General features: G+C 44.0%; 2 protein-coding genes across 2 annotated transcripts in view; one reads left to right on the top strand and one right to left on the bottom strand.

Annotated features, from left to right (window-relative positions):
- Positions 1-25,398, top strand: part of TAPBPL (TAP binding protein like) — a 351,854-nt gene that overhangs the window by 113,072 nt on the left and 213,384 nt on the right. The window lies entirely within an intron of this gene.
- Positions 1-25,398, bottom strand: part of SCNN1A (sodium channel epithelial 1 subunit alpha) — a 97,300-nt gene that overhangs the window by 32,788 nt on the left and 39,114 nt on the right. The window contains exons 8-10 of the mRNA XM_066601301.1: positions 21,792-21,909; positions 18,720-18,798; positions 1,643-1,700 (exon numbers count right to left, since the gene is read on the bottom strand). Coding sequence (XP_066457398.1) covers positions 1,643-1,700; positions 18,720-18,798; positions 21,792-21,909 — 255 coding nt within the window. The remainder of the gene's footprint in view (positions 1-1,642; positions 1,701-18,719; positions 18,799-21,791; positions 21,910-25,398) is intronic.

Below are 25,398 nucleotides of genomic sequence, written 5' to 3' on the forward strand. Positions count from 1 at the left end.
CCTGTGTGGTGTAGTATATAGAGGAGCTGTCAGCTGTCCTGTGCGGTGTAGCATAGAGTAGCTGTTGGCTCCCCTGTGTGGTGTAGTATATAAAGGAGCTGTCTGCACTCCTGTGTGGTGTAGTATATAGAGGAGCTGTCGACTGTCCTGTGTGGTGTAGTATATAGAGGAGCTGTCGGCTCCCCTGGGTGGTGTAGTATATAGAGGAGCTGTCGACTCTCCTGTGTGGTGTAGTATATAGAGGAGCTGTTGGCTCTCCTGTGTCGTGTAGTATATAGAGGAGCTGTCGACTCCCCTGGGTGGTGTAGTATATAGAGGAGCTGTCGACTCTCCTGTGTGGTGTAGTATATAGAGGAGCTGTGGGCTCTCCTGTGTGGTATAGTATATAGAGGAGCTGTCAGCTGTCCTTTGCGGTGTAGCATAGAGTATCTGTTGGCTTCCCTGTGTGGTGTAGTATATAGAGGAGCTGTTGGCTCTCCTGTGTGGTGTAGTATATAGAGGAGCTGTTGGCTCTCCTGTGTGGTGTAGTATATAGAGGAGCTGTCCGCTCTTCTGTGTGGTGTAGTATATAGAGGAGCTGTCGGCTCTTCTGTGTAGTGTAGTATATACAGGAGCTGTCGGCTCCCCTATGCGGTGTAGTATATAGAGGAGTTGTCGGCTCTCCTATGTGTTGTGTAGTATATAGAGGAGCTGTCAGCTCTCCTGTGTGGTGTAGTATATAGAGGAGCTGTCGGCTCTCCTGTGTGATGTAGTATATAACGGAGCTGTTGGCTCTCCTGTGTGGTGTAGTATATAGAGGAGCTGTCGGCTCTTCTGTGTGGTGTAGTATATAGAGATGCTGTCGGCTCTTCTGTGTGGTGTAGTATATAGAGGAGCTGTGGGCTCTCCTGTGTGGTGTAGTATATGGAGGAGCTGTCGGCTCTCCTGTGTGGTGTAGTATATAGAGGAGCTGTCGGCTCCCCTGTGTGGTGTAGTATATAGAGGAGCTGTCGGCTCTCCTGTGTGATGTAGTATATAACGGAGCTGTTGGCTCTCCTGTGTGGTGTAGTATATAGAGGAGCTGTCGGCTCTCCTGTGTGGTGTAGTATATAGAGGAGCTGTCGGCTCTCCTGTGGGGTGTAGTATAGAGGAGCTGTCGGCTCTCCTGTGCAGTGTAGTATATAAAGGATCTGTCGGCTTCCCTGTGTGGTGTAGTATATAGAGGAGCTGTCGGCTCTCCTGTGTGGTGTAGTATATAGAGGAGCTGTCGCCTCTCCTGTGTGGTGTAGTATATAGAGGAGCTGTCGGCTCTGCTGTGTGGTGTAGTATATAGACGAGCTATCGGCTCTCCTGTGTGGTGTAGTATATAGACGAGCTGTCGGCTCTCTTCTGCCTTATCAAATGTATTTTAATAAGGAGCCATAAACTGAGATTTTTCTTCGGTGGAGGAAAATCCAACTTTGACTTGGAGGATACACGTTACTTTTCCTGACATGTTTGTGTCATACAACACACAGTATGTGGAATATGGAGGTATCTGACCGCCTGAACTGTGAATATTATAGGCACTTTATTTCAAGTTATACACTAATTCTGATTACACAGGATGACGACCATTTCCTTTGCTTCTTCTCATTTTTTATGAAAACCACAAGTGACTCACCTCACTGACTTTGGTTGGCCAACGGGAGTATCCGGCATTAAGCTTATAATCTGTCACCCTGATGGGAAAAAAATAAATTAGGTTGCAGACTTTTGGAGTATAATACACTATACCCCTCAGCAGAACAGTGAGTGCAGCTCTGGGGTATAATACAGAATGCAACTCGTGATCAGTACAGGATAAGTAATGTATGTATACAGTGACTCCCCCAGCAGAATAGCGAGTGCAGCTCTGGAGTATAATACAGAATGTAACTCAGTTTCAGCACAGTATAAATAATGTATGTACACAGTGACTTCACCAGCAGAATAGTGAGTGCAGCTCTGGAGTATAATACAGGATGTAACTCGGAATCAGTACAGGATTAGTAATGTATGTATACAGTGACTCCACCAGCAGAATAGCGAGTGCAGCCCTGGAGTATAATACAGAATGTAACTCAGGGTCAGTACAGGATAAGTAATGTATGTATACAGAGTCCACCAGCAGAATAGTGAGTGCAGCTCTAGGGTATAAGGCAGGATAAAACTCAGGATCAGTACAGGGTAAGTAATGTAATGGATTTTCAAAGTGAAACAGATTCCTATATAGATTAATTCCTCAAAGAAGCTATAAAATTCTTTTATGGATGGACAGAGCTGTTGTGAGATGTTTAGCTTGCGGGGGATACATATGAACATTTTCTGCATTGGAGATACCTATACAGCAGGCCACGAGGGGCTTACCGAGAAAGCTGTTGGGGCTCTGGTTGGTAAATCAATGACTCATCAGTGAGGTTTTTGATGAAATATTGTAGCTGCTGTGACCAACCAATTTTTAGCACTAAAATTTCCCAAATGACAGCAGGAGCTACTTGAGGTTTTTACTAAGGTTCTTCACAGAAATTAATTACATTACAGTTACAGTTCAGTAATGCTGAGTGAGAACGTCTGATCACACAGGACTTTACAGCTGGCAACAGCTGGCATAGCGGCACTTGCATACTTGCCAACAGAACTGGGCCGAAGTGGCATGTTTTATGGTAAAGTATGCACTGGGTCTAACAGAACACATGTAAAGCATTCAGGGTACTGGTGTTATATGTCTCCACCGGAAGTACGTGTGGAGACATGGGTTGGCCGGGCTGAGGGGACGGGCAGGTCACTCCCACAGCTGCGGATTGGTTGATGCCCCCACACATCTCCCCAGAGACACATGTACCAGCGCTCCCCGCAGACAGATCACATATCTCCTCGCCCCCCTCCTCGTCCTACTCCTCATCCTACTCCTGGTCCTACTACTGCCATCTGCACTCCTGGCCCGCTGTCACTCTCCCTGCCCCGACTGTCACTTTCCCCGCCAGGCTCCTACTTCAGTTCCTGGCACCGCTGTACCGACCCCGCTGTCACTCCCACCCACCCTTTCCCCCGCTGGCCTCCCATCTCAGCTCCCGACCCCTCTGTCACTCTCCCCAGCAGCGGGGGGCTACCATCTGGTGGGGCTGGGGCTGAAGACGGGACAGCCCCCCACAAAACAGCAGCAGCCGATTGACAGACGGCAAGTAACTGGCGTACCAGGAGGAAGAGCGCCGTCTGTGGCAGACTGCTGGCCAGCCGGCTGGAGGGAGCGGCATGCAGGAGCTGAGGGTCTGGGCTGAAGACGGCAAAGCCGCACAAAGCAGGAGCCTGTCACCCGGCGCAAGTGACAGTGGGGACAGGGAATGGCGGAGACCAGGAGCCAATCGGCAGCTAGAGGCGTAACCTCCAGCTCTGCCTGGTCAACCTCTAGCTTCCGGTGTCGACATATGACACCAGTACTGGCATTCAGTGTGGTTGCAGTTCATGTTGCCAGTTATGTCACACGTCAGCCTTCCCAGAATGTTCATGTACAGAGCTCTATGAGGGCTTGTTTTTTTTGCATAATGAGCTGTAGTTTTATTGCTACCATTTTGGGGTACATGGGGCTTTATTCACTTTTATTGAGTCTTTTGCGAGGAAAAACGAACAAAAGAAGCATTTTGCCTATGTTTTTGGTTGTTTTTTTAAAAAGTTTTTCGTGGTGCAGGATAAATAGTGTGTTCACTTTATTGTACAGGTCACTACAGAAACAATGATACCAAATATGTGAAATGTTTATTCTTTTTTTTTTATATAAACAAAAAAAAGTGTCAAGACAAGAAGAAAAACATGGGTATAAAGCAAAAAACACATTAAATACATATCACATGCAACATAAGAAGATTACAAGAAAACCAAGGATCCATAGAATGGGAATTTAAAGTGCTTAACAAATCTGAATAGAAGCGAGAAATAGATGGGCCTCAAGGACTCTGACTGGTAGAACACATAGGCCGCCTGCAGACGAGCGGGTCGGATCCGGCAGCGAGAATTCTCTCCGCGGGACCCGACCCGAGAGCCTGCAGGGACCAGCGCGTACTCACCCGCGCCTAGCGGCCCCGGCTCTTCCATGTGCCAGCTGCGGCGCAGCCGGCGCATGCGCAGACCGGAGCTGGCGGCCGGGTGAGTGCGTGCCCCGCACAAAAATAGGACATGCCGCGGTTTGTTTGCCGCACGAGGTTTCGCGCGGCCAAACCGCGGCCGTCTGCATAGGAGTGCGTATTGTAATGCACTCCTATGCAAACTTTCAGTGGCGGAAATCCCGCGGGAATACAGAAGTGAAAGCTCACTTTATTTATATGTAGTATTCTTTCACTTATGTATGTGTTCTACCAGTCAGAGTCCTTGGGGCCCATCTATTTCTCTGTTCTATTCAGATTTGTTATGCAGTTTTAATCCCCATTTAGTGGATCCTTGGTTTGATTTTAATTTAGTCTTCTTGTGTTGTCTGTGATTTGCATTTTATGTGTTTTCTTAACAAATTAATTGTTTAATTTAACAATTAATTCTACTCCTTTTGTTCTTTTTGTGATGATATTGATTGTTGAAGTAGCCTTATATTGATCATTACTATAATCGGGGGCATCGAGTCATAGTGCTGAATATGCCTGGACCCTTTACTAGAAAATCCTGCATGTTTTTGTATGTGCTCATTTTTTAGGTCCCCCTAGGGGACTTGAACCCTAAAAGCTATGGTCGCTACGATAATGCATTGCACTAGAGATTTACTGCAATCCCTTATTGCTTACAATAGCGATCATAGGCCATGGCAAGCCGAGACACCAGTGTCTGGCATCCAGTTGCCATGGCAACCCATCGGCCCTCTACGATTACATAGCAAAGGGTTGATGATGTCATAGAGGGAGCGCTCTTTCACTGCGAATCCTTTATATGTCAAGATGTAGATTGATTGCGGAATGTAGAGAGTTAACAGTGGGGATCTGTGTTATCACCGATTCCTACTGTTACAGCAGGGAGGCCGGCTATCAGTCACAGCCAGCAGCCGCTGTGGGATGCCGCGGGTTCACTTCTGAGCCTACAGCATCCACAGGACGTAGGTTTAGGTCCTGTTGCGTTAAGTACCCCCCCCCATCTAAGGTAGTAATGTTGTTAGCCTGTCACCAGGTTAAATGCTTGGGGTCTTATAAAGGAAGTCTGTCAACTAATTGTTACCTATTAAACTCAATATACAGAGGAACAACAACTGAATGATTGAACCGGTACCATTACCTCTGTACAATGTGGCTGCAGAAAGGCTTCCCGTGCCGTATGTTAATTAGCCTTGAACGGTCCAATGAGCGGATCATATCTGCCAGCGGTCCGGGTTCTCCCTCCCTCTTCTGCTATAAACAACCCCTTCTATGTTGATAGACGCTTCCAGCTCCGGCTGCTAGAGACGTTATGCGTTCCACATACGGAATGCACTGCACTAAAGACGGTGATGCGCGTGACGTCATTCCTCCTGTGGGGTCACAGTGCATGCGCCTCAATCCTCAGTGCAGGCACGCCCTACGTCTCCAGCAGTCAGTCAGTTGTGCCTACGTCGGTATATTGAGTTTAATAGGCAAAATGTAGCTGACAGACTTATTTTAAGATTAGTCAGATGTGTAAGTTTTGTCCAGAGCCATGAAGGCCTCATAAGTAGGTAACATAGTAACATAGTTCGTAAGGCTGAATGAAGACAATGTCCATCTAGTCCAGCCTGTTAGCCTTTTGTTTTGTTGATCCAGAGGAAGGCAAAAAACCCCAAGAGGCAGGAGCCAATTAGCCCTTTTCGGGGAAAAATTCCTTCCCGACTCCCTAATGGCAATCAGACTGTTCCCTGGATCAACCCCTAATAGTTCCTACCTGCCTGTATACCCGGATTAACAAATAACCTTAGATTTATAGCCTATAATATCCTTCCGATCTGGAAAGACATCAAGCCCCCTTTTAAACTCCTCTATGGATTTTGCCATCACCACGTCCTCAGGCAGAGAGTTCCACAGTCTAACTGCTCTAACAGTAAAGAACCCTTTTCTATATTGGTGATGAAACCTACTTTCCTCTAATCGCAGCGGATGCCCTCTTGTTACCGTCGTAGTCCTGGGTATAAACAGATCCTGGGAGAGATCCTTGTATTGTCCCCTCATGTACTTATACATGGTTATTTGGTCGCCCCTTAACCTTCTTTTTTCAAGCGTAAATAGTCCCAATTTTGATAGCCTCTCTGGGTATTCTAGTCCCGTCATTCCATGTACTAGCTTAGTTGCTCTTCTTTGAACCCCCTCCAATACCGTAACATCTTTCCTGAGCACCGGAGTCCAGAACTGTACGCAGTATTCCATGTGGGACCTGACAAGTGCCTTATATAGTGGAAGGATAATGTTCTCGTCCTTTGCCCCTATACCTCTTTTAATGTGGACGAGGGCAGGCTACATTGAAACCCATAGTGGAGATTGCGTAAATGGGGGCTATTCAAGATAAGCGGGCGGCTTTATAGTATTTATTGAGGTTATGTACCAACAAACCACCATATACTTTATGGAGAAACATTATATTCTTCGATATACGTGGGAGCCTATGAGACCAAATGAAGGACATTAATTGTTTTTTCAGCACCTGATTGTGACACTATGGATCCTACCTATCCAAGAAAGAAAGGGGCAGTCCCACTTTGGTAAGTCTAGATGGTAAAATAAGAGTTCATAATTCCACTTATAAGTGGTATTTACATCTTTTGTCAACTTAAAGGGGGTCTGTCACTTTCTTTTAGGCCTATGAACTAAGCCTATGAGCTGAAAGTAGGTGACCCGCTGAGTCTGGGGATGTAAGTGTACTACTTACCTCCTCCATCTCTCCCCGTTTTCAGCACTGAAAGACTCCACTCAATGTATTGAGTGGTGCTGCCAAGTAGTCCATCTGTTTTAACTTTATAATGGGAGGACTACTATTAGCAGTGCCACCCAATGTATTGAGCAGCGGGTTTCGGTGCTCACACATGGGGGAAGGGCAGAGAAGATAAGTATCAAACTTACATTCCCAGACTCAGCGGGTCACCTACTTTTATCCCATAAACTTAGCTTATAGGGCTAAAAGTAGTAGTCCTTTTAATCCCTATATCAGGGGTAAAAGGGATGTGAGAATAAAACCCAAAATTGAGTCTGATGAGCTTTTGAGCGTGGGAGGGTGTGTAGTTAAAAAGTATCTCAGATTTAGCTGTATTAACTTGGAGACCAGAATTTTTTCTCCAAGACGGAAAACAAATTGGGCAGAGAGGCTAAGCTTGATGCAAGAGCTACTGGCAGGAATGCCCATTATACTTGGATTTTCATGGATGACAATTAATAGCGGCTCCATTGCGAGCATGAATAAGGCTGATAAGGAGCAACTCTGGTGTGTCGCCCTGTGTTTAGGGAATTTTAAGAAATGCAGTAGGGGAAGAACAGAGAACAGAAAAGGCGTTTAGGAATGAACCCTTAAAACCCATCCTGCGAAGAACCAACTGAAAATAGGAGCACAAGAGACTACTTTTTTGAAGCCAATAGTGTGTTAGATACATTAGCAACAGGGGCGTAACTATGGGGGATGCAGGGGATACGGTTGCACCCGGGCCCAGGAGCCTTAGGGGGCCCATAAGGCCTCTCTTCTCCATATAGGGAGCCCAGTACTATGAATAAAGCATTATACTTGGGGGCCCTGCTACAGATTTTGCATTGGGCCCAGAAGCTTCAAGTTATGCAATATAGATAGCATTTAGTATTATCCATACATTATCTGATGCTTGCCTTCCAGGGATGAAGCCCAATTGGTCTTGGTGAACCAGTGAAGGAAGCAACCTGATGAGTCTGCTAGTTATAGTAGAAGGGAATAACTTCAAGTGTATATTAGAAAAAAAATAGTGGGTGTGGTCTGAGGGTCTGTAGTTATTTAGGGGGTGTGGTCTGAGGGTCTGTAGTTATTTAGGGGGTGTGGTCTGAGGGTCTGTAGTTATTTAGAGGGTGTGGTCTGAGGGTCTGTAGTTATTTAGAGGGTGTGGTCTGAGGGTCTGTAGTTATTTAGAGGGTGTGGTCTGAGGGTCTGTAGTTATTTAGAGGGTATGGTCTTGGGGTCTGTATTGATGTAAGCGGTCTGGTCTGGTTTCTGTAGTTATTTAGGGGGGCTAGCTTTGTGTTTGTATTTGATTAGGTTGTTTGCGGTCACTTTATTTTGGGGTGTGGTGAAGTGGGTCATATGAAGATGTCATTCACATGCCAAAGGTTTTGGGATGTCCTAAATAAATTGGTTTTGTATAAGTTAAAAAAAATTCAGAGATTCTGTTCTTTCCTAGAAGTTGCCATGAATGAATTATGGAAAAGTGTCAAACAAAGTGTATTGTGGGTAAAAGTGAGGTTTTTTAATTTAGGATGTGAAAATAAATAGCATCATCACATACTAAGTGAGCTAAAACAAGGTTAAATTCACACAGAAAAGGACTTCTGGATAACAGCGGCTAGTAAGCAGACGGCAGCAACTAGTGCCAGGCAGCTGCCGTCAAGGTGGATGAGATCATGGAAGGTTTTACAAGAAACCTAGATGTGTATAATGATATGCTCACCTTTCTGAGCAGTCAGAATGCACATAGAATGTTCTGTACAGCTCTGGACACCCACACATAGGAAGAGTCGGAGAATATGGATGGTTGGGCAATCAGAGTAATTAAGTTAATTGGTGGATTGCAGACAGAAGCAGATCGGGAATTGTCTGCGGCCTCGGGGAACAAGAGCCCCTCACTACCCCGGATACAGCAAGCTTTTGTTTTAAAACCTTCAATTACTTTTTCTGTGTTGAAGTCCTCTTGATAGTTTTTAGAACTTTTCTAACATCATCACATATGTGGTAGAAATAACACCTTCATTCTATTCTACAGGTAACGAATATGCGATAACAAAATCTGTATAGTTTATATAACCCATAACCTTTGTGCATGATAAATCAATGCACACACATCTTACTGAGTCCCTGCAGAAAAAAATGATGCACTTATGTGTTGTTTTTTAGCATTGAATTTTCTTGCTTATGCATTTAGATCGCCTCATACTTGGTTTGCAGACTCTTCTACATTCAAGTTTTTGGCACAGAAGTGTTCCCAGCATTGATCAGCTGGTTTCTGTCATGAATGCACACAAGCTCAGCTACCCCTCCCCTCTTCTCTTTCAGAAGCTGTGTAGCATAACTACACCCACTCAATACTACACAGTTGTCTATTAGAGATGAGCGAGCACGCTCGGTAAAGGCAGACACACGAGCGATCATCGCTTTTCTCGAGTGTCTGCATACTCGTCCGAGCAAATGCGACGGGTGGGAGAGATCTCTCTCACTCTCCCCCGCTCCCCCCCCCCCCCCGCAAGAGAGATGAGAGATGCTCGCTCGGGTATCTGCCTTTACCGAGCGTGCTCGCTCATCTCTATTATCTATCCTCTACCTCATCATTTCTCCAAGTACCTGCTGGTTCCATTCCCTCTCACTGTTGATAGGAGCAGAACATTTACCAGCAGTGAAATACAGCCCTCGGCAATAGTAGCTTTCTCTACTCTGTTCTCCTGATCTCCTCCCACATTCCCCAGCAATGTTATACAACCCTCTGTTATAGTAGCGTTTTCTGCTCTATGTTCTCCTGGTTTCCTTCCCCATCCCCTAGCACTGTCACACAGCCCATTGTAATAGCTCAGTGGAAAGGCAGTGAAAACACAACCTCAAAAGGGGACAAGGCTAGGCGAGGGGGCTGAGAAACAACAGTTTAGTTTACACTGACTGACATAACTTGCTAACATTTCCTCCAGTGTGCAATGCCTTGGAAAACAATACAAGCAGAGAAACTAAACACTCTCAATATTTTTTCTAATGAAAACTAATTACGAAAAGCCTCGATTTTCAAAAACACAAAAAAAGAGTGCAAAAGTGTATATAGCTCTTAACACTCTTTAACATTTTGAAATATAAAAGTTTAATGGAAAAGCAACTCTAGAATTCTTTTCTCTTTTTTCCCAATAGACTTTATTAAGTCTTTCAAGCCCAGACATTTTTCCGTTTTTCGTTATCGTTTTTTTCGTAATCGGCCTTCCAAGAGCAATATGCTTTTAACTTATATGTTAAGATAGCCATGTAAGTTGTTTTTTTTTGCAGCTTAGTTTACTCTATGATCTACTTAACATTTAACATTTTTTTAAGTGGGGTGAAATTGAAAAAAATGCAATTTTTTTCGGAGGTTTGTTTTTATGGCATTCATGGTGCAGTAAGAATGAGATGTTCAATACAGTTACAGGAATACCAAATCTATATATTTTCTTTGTTCTACTACTTTAAAAAATTGCTTCCCGTCACCATATTCTGACCATCAAACGTTTTAAAAATTTTCCATTGATTGGGCTGTGTGATGGCTCATATATTGCAGGATGGGCAGTAGATTTTGTTAGTATACATTTTGGGGTATATATGACCTTTTGATCACCTTTTATTCAATTTTTGGGAGAAACATGGTGCCCTAAAACCAACAGTTCTGGCATTGTTTAGATTTCTTTCTTGCAGCGTTCATCGTGCGGTTTAAATAGTGCAACTATTTAATAGTTTAGACTTTTATGAACACAGCGATACTGATTCTGGGTAATTTTTATAATAATTTATATTTTTATAGGAAATGGGAAAAGGGTTTCTTTTTCACATTTTTAAAAACTTTATCAAACCTTTATTTCCCATTTGTTTTACAGTCCCACCTGGAGACATAAACTTCAAATCACTTGTACCATATACTGCAATACTTCTGTATTGTAGCATATATAAAACTTTAAAATGTTGCCTAATAATCCCTGTGAAGGCATCAATATGTTGCAGTCCTGGGAGCCTTCACTAGGCCCAGGCTGCCATGTCAACCCTATTATAGTGTTGCCGGGTTGCCAATGGGGCCCGAACTGTGGCATCTAAGTAGTTAATAACTATGATCGATCAGAGCTAATTCCAGATGCGACCACTGATGGCAGCTGTTATCTGTTGAAAACTTCTGACACTCACCAGCTATAGAGAGGGCTTGGCTCTTGACCCTGCTCAATACACCTTTCATGATCGCATCATGCATATTTACGTTACACAGTCAGGAAGGAGTTCAACCTTCTTTTTCTTATTTAAAGTTCAATTAGGAAATTTCAACTTGGAATACTCTGATTTCCTCTATACTGCAACCTATTAAGCCCTGCCACAATAATCTATTGGCAGCCCAGAGACTTGTCAAGCTCTCCCTCTCCGTCAATTCATTTAAACGCTGTAGTCACTATTGACCGTGGCATCTAAGACGTTAAAGGTTCAAGGTTATAAGTATCTCCGATCCCATCCAACGCAGTGAGATATCGGCTGTGTATCACTTGCTGTTGTAATTTGTCAATACTGTTTTACCGCTAAACCAGAATTTACAGATGCAGCTAATAAAGGTCTCTGAATGTCCCAATGTGATTGGCAAATAACTCAGCAGAGCAGCCAGAGAATGAGGAAATGTTGGCACCTCAGATCTCTCTGTAAGGGCGCATTCACATGAACGATATTCTCGCACGAGTTTTGTGCAATGCGCAAACAACTCGCACGAATATCAAATCCATCCATTTACATGGGGGATGCTGCAAGGAAAAAAATTTCAACATGTTCCATCTTTGGGTGGTCCCTTGGAACGCCTCACCAATTGTTTTCAATGGGACCTTTAAAGGTCTTTCACAACACTTGCATGCTGGAGCAATGTGCAAGTGAGTCAATGGAAAACACTTGTGATTAGAGATGAGCGAGCATACTCACTCAGGGCAATTACTCGATCGAGCATTGCCCTTAGCGAGTACCTGCCCGCTCGGAAGAAAAGATTCGGCTGCCGGCGGCGGGGAGCTGCGGGGGAGAGCGGGGAGGAACGGAGGAACTTACCTGTCACCCGCGCAGGCAGCCGAACCTTTTCTTCCCAGCGGGGAGGTACTCGCTAAGGACAATGCTCGCTCGAGCAATTGTCCTTAGCGAGTATGCTCGCTCATCTCTACTTGTGATCCTTTCACGTGCGTGAAACAATTTCACAGAAGCAATGTGATACAATGTGATACAAGATCAAAAACGCATCGCATCACCGTGTAAATTCCATGTTGTCCAGTGCGACATCGGGCGGAGTTTCTCGGTATCGTACTCGCCCACGTGAATGTGACCTAACTTTAAGTGGTCAAAATATCATCTTGAAAGGAGAGAGTTGCTATGAGTACTGATCAGAAGAGGAAGTCAGCTTGGGTCTTGTGGTTTCCTCTGCCCATAATGGCTGAGGTGGAGGTGGCGGAGGCTCCCGGCAGTGACACATTGTTAGCTAATATATTTTGCAGAAATCAGCAATAATATTGTCAAAAACAATCCCTTCCCAAGAAGTTGTTGGATGGTTGGAATTTTTTCTGTGTGATTGTAACGCTTATATAAGTAAGTGATTACAATATCAGAGCAAAAGGTGTATTTATTGTGGAGAACTGACCCCTTGTAGGGAGGCTCTAGTACCCTGTTGTACCGACTTTAGCTTGCCTACAAGATGTGATACGGGCGGGCATGGAGGCTCTAGTACCCTGTTGTACTGCCTCTAGCTTGGATACAAGATGTGATACGGGTGGGCATGGAGGCTCCAGTACCCTGTTGTACCGCCTCTAGCTTGGATACAAGATGTGATACGGGCGGGCATGGAGGCTCTAGTACCCTGTTGTACTGCCTCTAGCTTGGATACAAGATGTGATACGGGCGGGCATGGAGGCTCTAGTACCCTGTTGTATCGACTCTAGCTTGCATACAAGATGTGATAAGGGCTGGCATGGAGGCTCTAGTACCCTGTTTTACCGCCTCTAGCTTGGATACAAGATGTGATACAGACAGGCATGGAGACTCTAGTACCCTGTTGTACCGCCTCTAGCTTGGATACAAGGTGTGATAGGGGTAGGCATGGAGGCTCTAGTACCCTGTTGTACCGCCTCTAGCTTTGATACAAGATGTGATTCGAGGGGCATAGAGCCTCTAGTACCCTGTTGTATCGCATCTAGCTTGGATACAAGATGTGATATGGGTGGGAATGGAAGGTCTAGTACCCTGTTGGGACGCCTCTAGCTTGGATACAAGATGTGATACGGGCAAGCATGGAGGCTCTAGTACCCTGTTATACCGCCTCTAGCTTGCATAGAAGATGTGATACGGGCAGGCATGGAGGCTCTAGTACCCTGTTGTACCGCCTCTAGCTTGGATACAAGATGTGATATGGGCGGGCATGGAGGCTCTAGTACCCTGTTGTACTGCCTCTAGCTTGGATACAAGATGTGATATGGGCGGGCATGGAGGCTCTAGTACCCTGTTGTACCGCCTCTAACTTGGATACAAGATGTGATACAGTTGGACATGTAGGCTCTAGTCTCCTATTGTACCACTTCTAACTTGGATACAAGATGTGATACGGGCGGGCATGGAGGCATAAAGGTTCTGTATGCTATGTTATAGCATATCGGTCCACATTTGCTGTTACTGATCATGCAAACTTTTAGGATGTAGAAGTTGGAGTCCCAGATGGTCCCAGACATGTTCTATTGGTGAGAAATCAGGCGTTCGGGCAGCCACAGAAGTGTGACAATATAGTGGGGACATTCCTGTGTCCCCCTTGTGTGTGTGGCTGAGCATTATTCTGCTGGGACATGCTTCTTAGAAGCTGCCATGAGAGGAACACATGTTGCTGCAGGATGTCCTGAACATATCGCTGAGCTGTCATTGTCTCTTGTACCACTACTAGGGGTGACTGACTGTCGTATGTGATGGCCTCCCAGACCATCACACCAGTAGGGAGCAGTGTGCACAGCAAAGGCAGGATTGAGGCGCTCATCCCGAGGTCTCCAGACATGAACACAGCCGTCGTCAGCGCCCAAACTAAATGGATTCGTCACTAAAGACAATCTGGTTCACCTCCGTAGCGCCCAGTTTCATTATTCACAACACCACTGGAAACGGAGGTGATGGTGGGTGTTAAAGACAGTACAAGTAATAGGCGCTGGGAGACCAAATTTCCTTCAGTGCCTGAAAATGGTTCTGACAGAAACAGGGGTGTAATGATGGCGCCCCCTGTCTCTGAATGGTGTACAATGTAACAGATGCAGCTGCTGGTGCTTGTCGGGTGATTAGAGGCTCCTCTATTGGTGGTCTGTCGGGGGTCCTGAGCCCGGTCACCTTGTTGGCCCTCACACATCCACTGGTCCCAACACCTCCTAACAGTCTGGTCAGACGCTCCTTTTTACTGGTGGTCTGTAGGGGGCGTCCTGAGCCCGATCACCTTGTGTGCCCTTACACATCCACTGGTCCAACACCTCCTAACAGTCTGGTCAGACGCTCCTCTCTACTGATGGTCTGTCGGCGGGTCCTGAGCCCGGTCACCTTGTGTGCCCTCACACATCCACTGGTCCAACACCTCCTAACAGTCTGATTAGACGCTCCTCTCTACTGGTGGTCTGTCGGGGGTCCTGAGCCTGGTCACCTTTGTCCTCACACATCTGCTGGTCCCAACACCTCCTAACAGTCTGGTCAGAATGGCCCAGTGAGGGACAATTCATCGATACGACCATCCGGCTTCTCACATCCTAATAATGCGCCCCTCTCTGGCACTCTGGTAACGGGTGAAATCTCTTCTCTGTGTCATGGAGGTGTCTAGTGGTCAACAAGCTCTACAGAAGTGGAAGAAGAGGTCACTACACACAAGGAGCCTTCGAGAGCCTCTTATAGGCCAATGGAACCACTTTTAGTGTCTAAGGTGACAAGACCGTTCATCTAATCACGCCACAACTCCAATCATTTACATATTTTCCTGAGATGGAACTGCATGTCAAGTTTTGCAACAAAATGTCAACTCCTTCTAGGGGCGGGATTGTCTTTAACAATGAGTGTATCTTGTTAGGGAAAAGTGGCATCTTCCTCACCGCCCAGCTGTCTGTAGCTTCCATTTCCCAGCCTTCAGGCTCTCCATAAATGTGCAAAAGTCTTATTAAAAATCACTCTGGAATGAAACAATAAATGGTAGACAAGAAGGAGGGGAGAGGAAGGGGATGCAGCTGCAGCATCAGTGGCAGAGGGCATATCTAACTGGCTCAAAGCACACAGCACTGCTCCGACATCAGACCGGGAAAAGCACCTTGTTCTGTAAGGCTGGATTTACACAAGCATATGCGTATTTGTGCGAACATGTGCGTCGCAAGTGCTACTGCAGTTTTTACTGTCCTTTTTGCGCACAAAAAAGTCTGCAGCCAGAGTCCCATACATTGAAATTGCCAATCAGCCAAATTAGTTTCATTGGTTTTATTTGAACTCAATGGGTTCTATTCTCTGCGTATTGTACGTGCAAATACACTCGTGTGAATCTGGCCTAAGGACATGTGATCCTTAACCCTTTAGGAACAAAAATGCATTTTTTCTTTTTTAGGATCTTGCCCTCTAAAATAAAGAATATTTTCATTTTTATGTTGCCTCTTCATTGCAGTGTATTACTCTGGTCAGTGTTATCCTAACAGTTGCCAGATTAGGTCCTGCTACCAGAAAAGTCTAGTAGGCTCTCACACGATAGGTCCCTGTCTGCCCTAGTGACTCATTGGTATCTCACAATCGCATTGCAGGGGCGCCAATGGACATATTGATTCTGATCCTGCTGTTTTACAGCTATATTACAACTGAAACCTGCTGTGCATGGCATGGGCATCCTCCTGTGCCAGCATCATTCCCACAACATACATTTATGGAGCTGTGCAGGAAAGGCTTAAAGGAAGAGAATGATTTAATTCAATTTTTTTTCATTAGGAATATATTTTTTTATGTGATTATATATGAAAGATTCCAGTTCTCCCACTGGCCACTAGAGGAGACACAATTGCTAACCTTTTTTTTTGTTTTCTTTACGTCAGTTGTCAGCTTTGCTGTGTAGACTGGAACATCATGATCAGAGGCATTATAATTAGATGGCAAGGGAGTTAATGACAGCTCCATTGTAGTGCTGGAGGTCTACATAAGGCAGGATAGTAACTTTGTACAAACAAATAAGATTCTGTATTCAGCTTTCCTGTCCCTCTCTTGTCTTGGGGTAGGGGCTGAACACCATCATTTCAGATTGTATTAGTAGATTGACATTTTTCTGTCCATTAACCCCCGGTCATTGCTACTGCCATAAAGCACACTGCCTGCTGTATTGTCTATACAAGTAATACAGGAAGGAAGTGTGAGTGTCCAATACGGCCGCCCACAGGGTAACCGTTAATAAAAAAAGGAAATAATCACAGCGCTTATAAATTAATTAACACATTGGAGCATATGTACCATCTGTGCCAGAATAGTGGTGTCAAAAAGTGCCAAACTTGCAACTTTTAGAACTCTACACGGGGCCCCAACTCTTTTTCAAAAAGTTTTCAGGGCCTACCATTAGGGGTGTGGCCACAAATGGTCCATCACTTTTATCATAATTTATGCTAGAAACTGGCATAAATAATAGCTCTAACCTATATTAGCTTGTACGTGGTATAGATGTCAGTAAGAGGCTTAGCCTTCTTAATTCATTTATCACACTTACGTCAATGTAAGTAAATAGACCCCATTATTTCTAATTATCTAACCCCCCTTGCCATTTAAAAATATTGACTTGCTTCCAAGATAGTGGCTTTCAAAATGGCCACCATGTTGGACACCGCCCCTTACAGATTTGCCCCCTTCGCCTTAGCAACATGCCACACACAAGATGGCATTCCCAACCCCCGTTTTCCATGTATTTGGGTGTCTCCATAACTTTGGACCACCCTGTACAATCACATGCATGGGACGTTCCCTTTAAAGCCACAGCTACTAGCATTTGTGTGGTTCTGTGAAGACTCAGAGGAAGCTTGTAGAACATATACCAACCAACTTCCCAAAAACACTGTAAGTCATATGAATTTTTTAGATTGCCTGACTCAGTTGCGACACCGTCATTACCTCTATATGGTTGAGACACTGCCGCTTCTCATTTCCCGGCAATAAAGTCACAGAAGGTTTTATGGGTAAAATGAAGAAATAACTTGTCTAGATTACTGGTTAAAAGCGATCAGGTACCTGCCTGTAGTCTATAATATATGGGCTAGAGGATCCATAGATAACTGCGACTTATCTATATAAGGAACACTGCAGGCCACGGGTTCGGGGACCATTGAGGAAGGCCATACCAGACCCTTCAAGGAAGGGGGCAGAGCACTGGTTGCTTCCATCTGCAGAGGACTGACGGAATAAGCCCCAATCCTATTGGTGTAGTTGGGAGGCGGGGGTTTACAGATGCAGCTGTTCATTTGGGTTGTGTTAACCATTGGTTATTTGTACAGGACCTGGAAGGGCTTAGTTGGTTGTGGTATGAGTGATCATGTCTTCTGCGTGATGATCATACTAAAAGGTTGAAATAACTGGTCACCATACTGGGAATGCATAGGAGTCCCATTAAGGGAGGGTTGTGTAGGGGGTAATAAAAGGTGGGGTGTGTAAGTTGCTTCTGGCATCACCGTTGTACGTGAGAACGCTGTGTTGTGAAGGCCCAGAGAGTTTGAGTAAAGGCAATTGTTGAGGTGACTACGGAGAGTCCCTCGAGGCTCCTGATCAAGGGAGTGAGGAACTGTGATCGATGAATCTTATTGCCGGTCTTAGCTTCCTGTGCGTTTCCACAAGGCGCCAGCCACCAGCTTTTAGGGGGTCACCAGAAAGATGTAGGCTGGAAGCGATTCCCCCTTAGGTGTGTCCAGCTAAATGATCATCTTCCTCTGTGCAGCAGCATCTTGTGAAGCTGCATAAATCCTCCTCCCCCTGTCTCTGTATCTTCCTCTCTGATATTCCAAAGCCTGACTGTCAGGCCATCAGTGCCCCCGCAACACAATCGGTTAGTTATGCTATTTATTTTATGAGGTTGGTCCTGGGGCTGTATGTATATTATAAGTTTGGTACTGGAGCAGTATTTATGTTATGAGCTTGGCTTCGGTATTGTATCTATGTAATGATGTTGGTTCGGGTGCTGTATTTATATTCGGAGCTTGGTTCTTACGCTGTAATTATGCACTGAGCTTGGTTCTGGGGCTGTAGTCATGTACTGAGCTTGGTTCTGGGGCTGTATTTATGTTTTGGGCTTGGTTCTGGTACAGTAATTAGTCAATGAACTATTCTGGTGTGGGTATGCTGCTATCTTGCTGCTTTCTGCACAAGAAGAAAACAGGCAAATTGTGTATCAGTGCATTCTATATTGTTTTTTCTTAGTGCGGGTGGGGATGGACACCAAAACAATTCCGCACAGGGTGCCAACTAAGCTAAGGCCGGCACTGGTGGTCAGACAGCTAAGCAATTGAATGCCCTGCACCCAGGACTCGTATGGATATATCTGCATAGCTGATGGGGAGAGTCATAGGAGCCATGCCAGGTCTGTGGTTGCAGTACAAGCCTGAGGTCCTCATCATGTAAAGGATCATATGGTGCTGAGGTGACAATAACACAGAGGCCCTTATGCCCATAAAGGACTTAATGCCACATCAGAGCAGATCAGTATTATAAATGGCACATGCAAGGAAGGGACCCTGTTAGAAATTTAGTATGTTTGCCTAGAACCTTCAAGCTATGCCTCTGCGCACAAATATGGTACGAGTGTAGAACAGCACCCACAGTGGGGCACTACTACTTACATGCAGGGTTTGCGGCACTTGGTAAAACATCCCAGCTCATCAGAACTGAATTCTGCATCCAGTTTGTAATAACAGTGACCTGTTGGAAGATAAAACATGTTTTAAATAAAGTGCAAATAATATAATCAGAACGGCAGATAGCTTGAATCCAGTGCAGTTCAACTGAATTGAAAAAGTCTCACTGTTGCCTCTGCTGGTAGTAAATAGTACTGCCAGTATTTTTTATGACGTACACTGAAGGGCCACTTTATTAGAAACTCCGACTCTTTCACAATTGGCACTTCCCTGCATAGAAATTAGAGCCGTGATGGCAAAATGGAGCATAAAATCATGTGACAAGTTTTTTGTGGATCAGTTTCAATGTGAATCCACATTAGATGAGAAAATCTAGCGATCTGAGCGACTTCCAACGAGGACTGGTCATCGCTGCTAGACTAGCCGGGGGCAGGATGTCACTGCCAGCAATATGTTTTTTTTTCATGTAACAGTGTGGAGAGTATAACAAGAACAGTGTGGTAAAGGGAAATCATCAAGTAAAAGGGAATCGTATGAATGGAAGCAACTTGTCACCGAAGGGGTCAGAAGAGGATGTCAAGAATTGTTCTAACCAACAGTCAAGAGCAACCAAATACAACAGTTTTTGTCCGCAGGGGCTGATATAGCTGCAGAACGATTTCATCATCTTGTGGAAACTACACCACAATGAATTGCTGCGGTTCTGAGGACCAAAGGAGGTCCAAATGTGCTACTAGATGGGAGTCTCTAATAATGCCTCCACTCAGTATATACACTTTAAAGGGGTTGGGTTGTCAGCAGTGATAGTCCATATGTATGGCCACTGCTCCCCTAAAGCAGGGACTCGGGACTTTACCAGCCCTTGCAACATGCCTTCCCATAGGTGGTGCTGTGGAGGATACTTCCTTTACTTATTTGCATTTTTTTTCCCAGGGCGCATTGCATGCTTATAATTCTCCCTACACACTCGTGGTGCTCTCCACAAGTAGAAACATTACGCCCTCCTGCACTCACATTGATGGCCTCTGACCTGGCCCACCAGATCTCTATTGTGCACTGATGAGGGGTAAAAACCCTGAAACAGCTGTCTGTATGTGGGGTCTCTGGTTTGACTTACATCCCTAGTCATGTTGCAAGGCTTGTTAAAAGGTTGGATATTGAGTCAGAGGGTAGCTAGCTTCCAATAGGTGGTGCCGTGGAGACTTTACTTTCTATTATAACTTGTGCTTTATTAAGTACTTTGAGTGCACAAGGGTGTTTTGAAAGGACAATATGTCAGAAATTCTCAATAAAGGGGTTGTCTCATGTAGCTCTCTTTAGTGCATTCCTCTCTTTAGACCTCACTATATCCTCCAGCATGCAAGCAGCAATTGCTGCAATCAGTGTGGACATATGCAGTATTATATGATCATCCACTCATGCTGGACCCGCATCAGTCAACTGATCGCCGGATGTTTTGCACTTTTGCCCTTATGGACATCATAAAACCTTCTGTTTCTCTCACTTGTCAATGGTTTGTCTCATTATAACTAGTGTTGCTCGTTGCGATTTTCCAATAAAATTGGTCTGATTGTTAACAAAAAGCGAATTTCCAGTAAGTTTGTGTTTTTAATGACTGTGGCTCTGTGGTTATCACTATTACCTTTCAATGCTGGGGATGTAGGTTTAAATCCCATAAAGGACATCATCTGCAAGGACTTTGAAAAACCCCATTCAGATGTTGTCCTTGGTATACTTTGAACCTAGATCTCCAGGCACTGCTAAGCAGCAGTGCAAACAACTGAGCCACCACAACTTTTGTTTCACCTCCAGAGGAGGAAAAGAACAAGAAGAACAAATACAAAGAGAACATAAAAACTCCATTCAGATGTTGCTGTCGGTCCAATTTGAATCTAGAATTCCAGCACTGCAAGGCTGCAATGCTAACAACTGAGCCACCATGCTTCGTCTCCCATAATTCTTCTCTGGAGGAAGAGAAGAAAGAAGAGAAACACAAAGAGAACATACAAAGTCCATGCATGTGTTGTCCTTAGTCAGATTTGATCCTAGGAAACCACTACTATAAGGCAACAGTGTTAATGACTGAGCTGCTAGGCTTGTTCTTTCTTGAAGAAAAAGGGGAAAGAAAGAGAAGAAGGAGCTGAAGGAGAAAAAGAAGAAAATCTCTTTCTCCTCCCCTTTCCTCTCTGGAGAAGGAAGAACCAGGCCAAGGAACAAGCTTGGTGGATCAGTGGTTTTCTTCTCTCTGGAGAAGAAAAAATGAAGAAGTATGGTGGCTCAGTTGCCTTGCAACGCTGGGGCCAAAGGTTCGAGTCTGACAAAGGGCAACATGTGGATGGAGGTTTTTGTTCACTTTGTGGTTATTTTTCTTGTTCTCCTCCTGCTATTTAGGTGAAAGAGCAAGTGTTTTGGCTTAGTTACTAGTGTCTTGCAGTACTGAAGTCCAAGGCTCAAATCTGATGAAAAGCAACATCTGGATGGAGGTTTTTCAAAGTTCATGCAGATATTTCCCTAATGGATTTGAACCTAGGACCCAATCACTGCAAGGTGACAGTACTAACCACTGAGCCACATTCTTTGAAGATGGACCATCACCATTGATTTTAATCGGAATTGGCCGGCCTGATTCATGATTTTTTTTTGGAAGAATCGGGGTTGGCACTCCCGATCCGAATATTCCAATGAACACTCAACACTAATAATAACCAAATGGAGCAATGAAATAAACATAAATACATAATAAAAATTATTTTAAAAACACATTAGCAACAGCTAACCTGCTTGTTGATGGTTTCCAAGAAGCCACAGGAGTTTCTACACTCCAAAGAAGCAAAAATTGCAAAAATGGAGTGATGAGATATTGCACAAATGCTACGTTTGCTGATTATAGCACCAATATCAATTAAAGGCGGAGCGTCACTTTAAAACTTTCTCGTTATATAAAAAACATTGAAAACCGCGAACATGTAATCACAGTTTCCATACCGTAATTTATTGCAACAAATCCTCAACAGGGAACTAGTGGTATTTTGCAATCCCCCTCGTGTTGCTTCTTACCCCAGCTCTTGTGCTTGTTCAAATCACAGAACTCTGCTCCGGCAGGAAGAGGATAAAAGGCATAAGCACAACCGCAGCGCTCCACCATGACGGCCTGAAAGCAGGAACGGACACAGACCTAGAGAAGGGGAAGAGGGGAAAGTGGTCATTATCAGATGTGTAATGATACGCTAATGGCATTGCAAAGTTATAAGTAAAAACTTTTAAAATACAGTTCTATTGTCGGTGTGCGCTGCTGCATCGCATTGCAGAAGATGTAGCCTTATTGTAGGTTATTGCACAGTGCTTGGTGTAAGATTTTGACTGCCAACAATGCTGCACAGCCCGGAGTCATTTACATATTACCTCTCTTGCACCATGATTTTGCAGTCAAGAAGTCACAGTTTTTGCTGCAGTGCCAAACTTTTGGGGTCAATGTAAGCCATCACTACTTTTTGGCAAAAGTGGGTGGGGCCTACCATTACGGGACAAGGACCTTCAGATGTTCTGTAATTTATGCCAGAAAGTGGTGAAACATTAGAGCTGAAACCTAAGACAGATCGGAACACGAGATGATGTCAAATGCAACAAATTTATTACGAAGCTTGCGCCTCTTAATACATTCGTTTCACAGGCATATAATTTACTTGGACTGGGGAATGAAATGCAGATCTAAGTAAATATGCCTCAGGGTGTATTTTACAGACCCTGGTCCAGCAGGAGGTGACATTGAGAAGTGAAGCCATCCATCTGGAAAGCTAAATGGAGAAAAATCCAATTTTGAATGGACCTTAGTTTATGTCTACACTAGACCATAACTATATGTCTACTAGTTGAAGACTAGTAAAAAAATTATGGAGTCATGGTTACTTCAGAGGAACGGAGAAATAAAATATGTATACACATAGATGACCGTTAGATTCTCCTCAGGCTGCATGTACGGATGTCCCTCTGCAGAATGTGCCACCCCTCCCACTCTCCTCAATTTTTTTCCGTATATACACATAGAGGTGAGGTAGATTCTGCGCAGTATATACACATAGAGGTCATTTATATTCTCCTCAGTATATACACACAGAGGTGCGGTAGATTCTCCTCAGTATATACACATAGAGGTGAGGTAGATTCTGCTTAGTATATACACATTGAGGTCATTTATATTCTCCTCAGTATATACACATAGAGTTGAGGTAGATTCTCCTCAGTATATACATACAGAGGTGAGGTAGATTCTCCTCAGTATATACACATAGAGGTGAGGTAGATTCTGCTTAGTATATACACATTGAGGTCATTTATATTCTCCTCAGTATATACACATAGAGTTGAGGTAGATTCTCCTCAGTATATACACATAGAGGTCATTTATATTCTCCTCAGTATATACACACAGAGGTGAGGTAGATTCTCCTCAGTATATACGCAGAGAGGTGAGGTACATTCTGCTCAGTATATACACGTTGAGGTCATTTATATTCTCCTCAGTATATACACATAGAGTTGAGGTAGATTCTCCTCAGTATATACACAGAGCTGTTATATTCTCAGTATATACACATATAGGTCATATATATTCTCCTCAGTATATACACATAGAGGGGAGGTAGATTCTCCTCAGTATATACACATAGAGGTGAGTTGGATTCTCCTCAGTATACAAATCATTTCCCTAGAACTATATCAGGTATCACAGATTTTCACAGTTTTTCTCGCTTAGAATTGAATATTGAAGTTGTGACCCCTTTACTTTTCCTATTAGGATGTAAAGAATGGTCATGGCAAATTTCACGCTTGTATGACACCAGGAAGTTACATTACATAGGGGTGCACTTACTTTTGCAATAAGCATTGAATAATCAAGTTGGACCCTTTACTTTTCCTATTTAAAACCGAAAGAATGCTCCTGCCAAATTTCACGTTTGTACGACACCAGGAAGTTAGAGAATTAGTGGTGAGTCAGTCACTGAGGGCTTTATCCTATCTATCTATCTATCTATCTATCTATCTATCTATCTATCTATCTATCTATCTATCTATCTATCTAATTTCCATAATTGGAAAAGGAAAACAGAATCCCTGGCAGGAACAGATCTATCCTGTGACTGAATCGAATAGCACCAAACAAACTCCATTGATTATAACGGGGCCTGTTTTGGCTTACGTTATGTTTTCCAGCATTCTCATAGATGAAATAATGCAGCATGCTGTGCTATTTCATTCTGAATTTTAATAGAATCTGCAACAAAGGCTCCTCATTAGGCCTCCAATTAAAATGCAGTATCCCCCTCACCTTCCAACAACCCTTATTTCCCCTTTCTCTCTGTATTGTTCAGAAACCGCCTCAGTTCTCAAGAAATCTGTCTAGTATGAAGGCCCCTTTGTTCTATTGTCTTATATTAAGGTATCTTTACACAGGAGAACCGTGGGGCACATAAGCATTTGACAGCCACCCAACAGACTACTGCCCCACTATCGCTCTTGTGCTTTACGCAGGAAGGATAATTGTTGATATGAATAGGGGCGGAGCGGTCGGGGATCGTTCCTGGTGCCTGCCTCTAATCGTAGTAAATAGGAGTCGCTCAAACATTCAGCGGCTCCTGTTTACACGAGCTGAAAGCCGCTGGATTTTTAGTTCTCACCGTCAGGTGAGCGATTTCTTTCTCTGTCGGTAGTAAGTGTACATCGGATGATTTTTTCCCAAATTAACGGTTTCCAATGATTATTCGGGCGATAATCGTCTTGTGTAAAGACACCTTAATACAGTAGATAGAAGAGATAGAGGAGGGGAAGGAGGGGGATGCAGCTGCATTTTTAGAATCATAAGAGGTTTGCCCGCAGGCAGCTGTTTGTATGTCATGGCAGTCTGGGCTGCTATGTATTTCTGCTTATTAAGCTGTGCCTGTCGCTGGGCTTAATAAAATGCCTGCAACAATACAATATACTGCAATACTGAAGTACTGCAGTATATAACATAACTGATTAGATGGTAACAAGTTCAAGTCCTCTATGGAAAATAAAAAAAAGACTGAAAATAAGTTTAATTCATTTTTTTTTAAATAGTGGGAAAAACAAAAAATATTAAAAGTTCAAAAATCCCTTTTTCCCAACTTCCATGTAAAAAAATAAGCAGCATTGGTAAAGCCGCATCTGTAAAAGTCCGAACTAATAAAATATTTAATTATTTATCCCCCACAGTGAAAGCCATCTGAAAAAAATCCAAAACACCAGAATTGCTGCTTTCTTGTCACCCTACTACCAAAAAAAAAAAAGTGATCAAAAGGTTTTTTGTGTCCCATAGTGATACCAATAAAAATTACAATAAGTGTCAAAAAAAGTATACCAAAAAAGTCGTCACACAGCCCCACTGGTGAAAAGATAAAAAAGTAATGAAGATCAGAAAATGTCTTGAATAGAGATTAGCGAGCGTACTCGTCCGAGCTTGATGCTCACTCGAGCATTAGGGTACTCGAGATGCTCGTTATTCGAGACTAGCACCACGTGGTGTTCGAGTCACTTCCATTTTCTTCCCTGAGAAATTTGCGCCCTTTTCTGGCCAATAGAAAGACAGGAAAGGTATTACAACTTCCTCCTGTGAAGTTCCAGCCCTATCCCACCCCCCTGCAGTGAG

The sequence above is a fragment of the Eleutherodactylus coqui genome, chromosome 4, assembly GCF_035609145.1.
Source record: "Eleutherodactylus coqui strain aEleCoq1 chromosome 4, aEleCoq1.hap1, whole genome shotgun sequence".
Lineage (NCBI taxonomy): Eukaryota > Metazoa > Chordata > Amphibia > Anura > Eleutherodactylidae > Eleutherodactylus > Eleutherodactylus coqui.